The sequence below is a fragment of the Gavialis gangeticus genome, unplaced genomic scaffold, assembly GCF_001723915.1.
Source record: "Gavialis gangeticus isolate Ggan-Ray unplaced genomic scaffold, GavGan_comp1, whole genome shotgun sequence".
NCBI lineage: Eukaryota > Metazoa > Chordata > Crocodylia > Gavialidae > Gavialis > Gavialis gangeticus.
The window spans coordinates 30,462,844-30,467,196 of record NW_017729030.1 but is presented as its reverse complement, the minus strand read 5'-3'; the positions used below and the strand labels follow the sequence as shown (position 1 = coordinate 30,467,196).

The 4,353-nt window shown below is 41.9% G+C and overlaps 1 protein-coding gene across 3 annotated transcripts in view; it reads left to right on the top strand.

Annotated features, from left to right (window-relative positions):
• Nucleotides 1-4,353, top strand: part of KIAA1109 (KIAA1109 ortholog) — a 299,447-nt gene that overhangs the window by 270,847 nt on the left and 24,247 nt on the right. For all 3 annotated transcript variants that reach the window (XM_019522065.1, XM_019522064.1, XM_019522063.1), the window contains 2 exons: nt 2,269-2,419; nt 3,649-3,806. In XM_019522065.1, coding sequence (XP_019377610.1) covers nt 2,269-2,419; nt 3,649-3,806 — 309 coding nt within the window. The remainder of the gene's footprint in view (nt 1-2,268; nt 2,420-3,648; nt 3,807-4,353) is intronic.

Genomic DNA, 4,353 nt, shown 5'->3' with positions numbered 1-4,353 from the left:
CCCCCCCCCCCCCCCGAAGTATTCCTTTGTAGGGGGAGTGCCATCTTGGAACCAGGAAAAAAACAAAACTAATAATATACTAAAAATCAAACATCTATTATAACATATTTTAATTTTATTTCAAAAAATATTTTTGTCCTGATTTACCTGTTTGTATTGTGTATATAGAGGTGATTGCATAATAGGTCAAAATAAAATCTTACTCTTGTATATTGGTGGGAAGGGGTTTGAGAGGGTTGTGAAGGGATGTGGATGAGGAAGTGGGATTTGTGGGGAGGTGTGGGTGTGGCGTGTGTGGGTGGATGTGCCCACCTCCCTCCCCCCGGCTCTGCAGCAGGGGGCCACATGTGGAGGCAGAGAGTTGGCCTGGTCCGATAGCATTCAGCTTCTGGCTGGTGTCGTGTGAGCTCTATGTGCAGCACAGAGCAGGGCAATCACCCGTGGTCCCCATTCTCCTCCCCCAATTTCTCCCAACAAGAGTCCCTGAGACCCTTATTACTTGAATTTCCACTTGGAGGGAGGGGTGGGGAAGAGCCACAGAGTCTCCAGGCAGAAGCCTCTTCTGGGCAGAAGCTTCCAGTCTTCAGAAGCCTCTGGAGGCTGGGGTTGGGGTTGGTTGCTTTGCAGCCAGAGCCTAAATTGTTGCTGCTTCTGGCACTTCCTGGTGGCTTTCAGACAGGTAACCACGGGCCAGTAATATTTTCTTTTAGACAGGCCCCGTGGGCTGTATAGAATGGCCTGGTGGGCTGGATCTGGCCCATGGGCCATGTTTTGTCGCCCCTGCTTTAGATGGAAATAAAACTCAATAAAGTGGTTCTGAAATTTTGAACATGAAATTCAAAGGTGGGGAAATTGGCAGCCTATATAAAAACTGGGACCTAAAAACAATCTGGTAAGGTGACAAGTGTCCTCAGCTCCTTCTGAAATTTTTTGCAGTATCAAATCTTAAGACCATTTTTTCTCACTGTATTAGTGTCTTCTCTTTGTAATAGGACTATTCCCGTAGCACTCAGATCAAAACCTAACAAGTCCATCTACTCTATTTAAAAAAAAAAAATAAAAAAAGTTACGGAATTTATTTTGCTAGAGAAAAAGGTATGTGGCTGGAGTAAGGGAAGTTTTATCTTGTACTGTAGCTTAACTTCATCCACAATGATGCTTTCTCTGTCTCGTGACAGAGGAGCTGTAACAGGGTGGAAGCAGCTTCTAGCTCCCTGGCCCTGGTGCAGCTACCCTCTAGCAGGGTAATACACATGCAACTGTTGCTTCTCCCAACCCTGCCCCACTCCCCAGCTGCAGTGTGAAAACAGCTTCTACTGGGAATGGAGCTGTGCTGGGGCTGGGGAGCTGGAATCTGCTTCCATGCTGCTCGTGCTTCTCCCCACACCCACTCCTCAGCCCAGCCCTGGTGCAGCTCCCTTGCGGCTGTGTTCACACTGCAACCTTGGGGAGGGGAACAGCAGGGAAACGTGACAGTGACATGGGCACAGTTTCCAGCTTCTCTCCAAGTGGAAGGTATGCCCACATGGTAGTCCTGGGGAGGGGCTGGAGTAAGGAGAAGCAGCTGCAGTGCAGGCACAGCTCCCAGCTCCTTGTTGCTTGGCATGAGCACAGTCACAGGCAAAGCCCTGTGGCTCTGCAGGCAAGATCCAGTGGCTCCATGGGCTGGATCCGGCCTGCTGGCTGTACCTTGCTGACCCCTGGTATAAGCAGTTCATAAAGGGAGTGTGAAAAAGAAAAGGATCTATGGCTACATAGTAATTCATTTGTAATGTGTGAGTGTTTTCGTTCTTGTATTACAAGAATGTCTCTCTCTCAGAACTATTTGTTCAGCAATGGGTAATGGTAGGAGGTGAATACTGTTTCTTTTGTGGAAACTTGAATTCCTATTTTTAATTTTTTTTGTTTGTTTTTACGTAAGTACTATGTTCTAATCTTTTTCATGTAACTGGAAAATAAGATTTGGTAGTTGATGTGGAAAATGCATGTCTAATAAATATTTTAAGATCTTGTATAGAAGAGTAAAGATTAAACAAATATTTTAATGACAGTATTGATAGAAAAGTAAAAGAATCCATTTTCATGATAATTAAGGCCACACAGAAAACTTAACATTTTTAATTTTTTTGTTTTTCTTTTCTAGTGCTCTTTGAATATAGTGGCAATCTGTCTTCTGTTAGGATCTTTCAGTGTTATAAACTTACTGTTAAATCTAAACACTTTCCAAATAGAAGGCAACTTTTTTGAGTTTTGACTTCCTCTTTTTAGATACTCTGTCAAAAACTTCAACTCCATTTAATAAATCTAATAAAGCTGGAAGTCAGCAAGGTGCTCCATGGGAAACGCTGGTTGTATTTGCTATGAATTTGAAACAATTAAATGTCCAAATGAATATGAGCAATGTAATGGGCAACACAACGTAAGTATTAAAAAAAAAAAATAAATAAAAAAAAATAAAAAAATAAAAAAAAAAATAAAAAATCGGGTTATTAGTTGATTGTTGATGTTTGAACATATAAAATATTGCTGGAAAATCTAATCAATCTTTGTTCCTTCAAGTCATTCAGAGCTTGTGGTCTTCTAGGTCGGGGTGTTCTACCCCTGTCAAGCTGCTTGGACCTTAGTACTACCATCCAGCCATGGTCTGTGGGGAGCCCCATGAGCTGTGGCCCTGTGTGTTATATTGGGTGTGCAGGGCCTGATCCAGCTCATACACCAGTCCTGTGCTGTTCATCTTACCTATAGAAGCATTGCTGTTGTAGGCGATTTGAATTTTTTACAGCTTCGGAATCCTGCTCATTTTAAGAGATCCTAAAAACTACCATCATAATATTGCATATTATACTTATGATTAATTATCCATTTAAAAGGAAACTTGCTATAAATGATGGTATCTGCTTGGGGCTACGTTCAGGACTTGGGATCTTATATGAAATGACACCCTCAATAGTGTAGTTGAATTCTAGAAGAGACATTTTTCTCTGTGCTTTGCAGGCTCGTGATCACAGGGGCATTGAAGCAGGAACAGCCTCTAAATTGTCAGCATAAGCCACATTCTAAGACCACAATACCATCCCAAGAGGCGCAGACCTCCATAAAGGTCATATTTATATTGAATGGGTTTATGTTGACAGTTCCTGTATCTTTCCTGTTCACCAGGAAGAGAATGTAGGGAAGGGAAGAAACATTTCACTAGAGCCCAAATTTTGAGAGGGGAGGGAATTGAGGAAGGAAGGAAGAAAGAGTGTGAAGCTCTCTTTTAGGTTCTCCAAAGTTAACTTACCGCAGAATTTAATACATCCATGATTTTGTTCTCGGCATGTTCCTGAACTGAAACACTCCAAGGCTGAAAGCTTAAGCTCTGAATATCTACCTCTTTGAGAAAAGCATGTGTAATTGAAACTGAAACATAACATCCAGCAGCTTGTCCACAAACTTTTTCTGATTCTTCTGAAACTGTTTTTCTCAGTTTTCTCTTTCAAAGAACTTTTTCTTTCTTGGCCCCCAGAATATGCAGTAAAATAAGTGTGTATCTGACCTAATGATAAATCATTTGTATTAATTATTCTTTACAGTGGTATTTTAAAAAGTGTGTATTGAAAGCATTCATGTATATATGTGTATATTTTTTCCCATCTCTTCTTTCAGTTGGACCACCAGTGGTTTGAAAAGCCAAGGTCGTTTATCTGTTGGCAGTAACAGAGATCGTGAAATTAGCATGTCTGTGGGTCTGGGAAGATCACAGTTGGACTCCAGAGGTGGTGTGGTTGGGGGTACCATAGATGTTAACGCCTTGGAGATGGTGGGTAAGTTGGAAAGATGGTCGATATTTGTTTGCTATACAACATTCATTTAAATTACACCAATTCAGGGTATAATACTATATAAGTATAGTATTTCCAAGTGTTGTTTCACTAAAGATTTTACATAATCATAGAGTCACAGAAAAATTAGGGTTGGAAGGGGCCTCAGTAGGTCATTTGGTCCAAGTCACAGGACCATCCCCAACTGTATCATCCCATCCAAGGCTTTGTCTAGCCAGGTCTTAAAAACCTTCAAGGAAGACTTCACAACCTCTCAGTAGCCTGTTCCAGTGCTTTACTACCGTCCTAGTGAGAGAGCTGTTTCCTCATACCTAGCCTAAACTTCCCCTGCTGTAACCTGAGACCATTGCTCCTTGTTCTGTCATCCGCCACTACTGAGAAAAGTCCAGCTCCATCCTCTTTGGAACCCCCTTCAGGTAGTTGAAGGCTGCTATTAAATCCCCTCTGTCTTCTTCTCTAGACTAAATAAGCCCAGTTCCCTCATCCGTTCCTTGTATGTCATGTGCCTTAGCCCTCTAACCATTTTTGT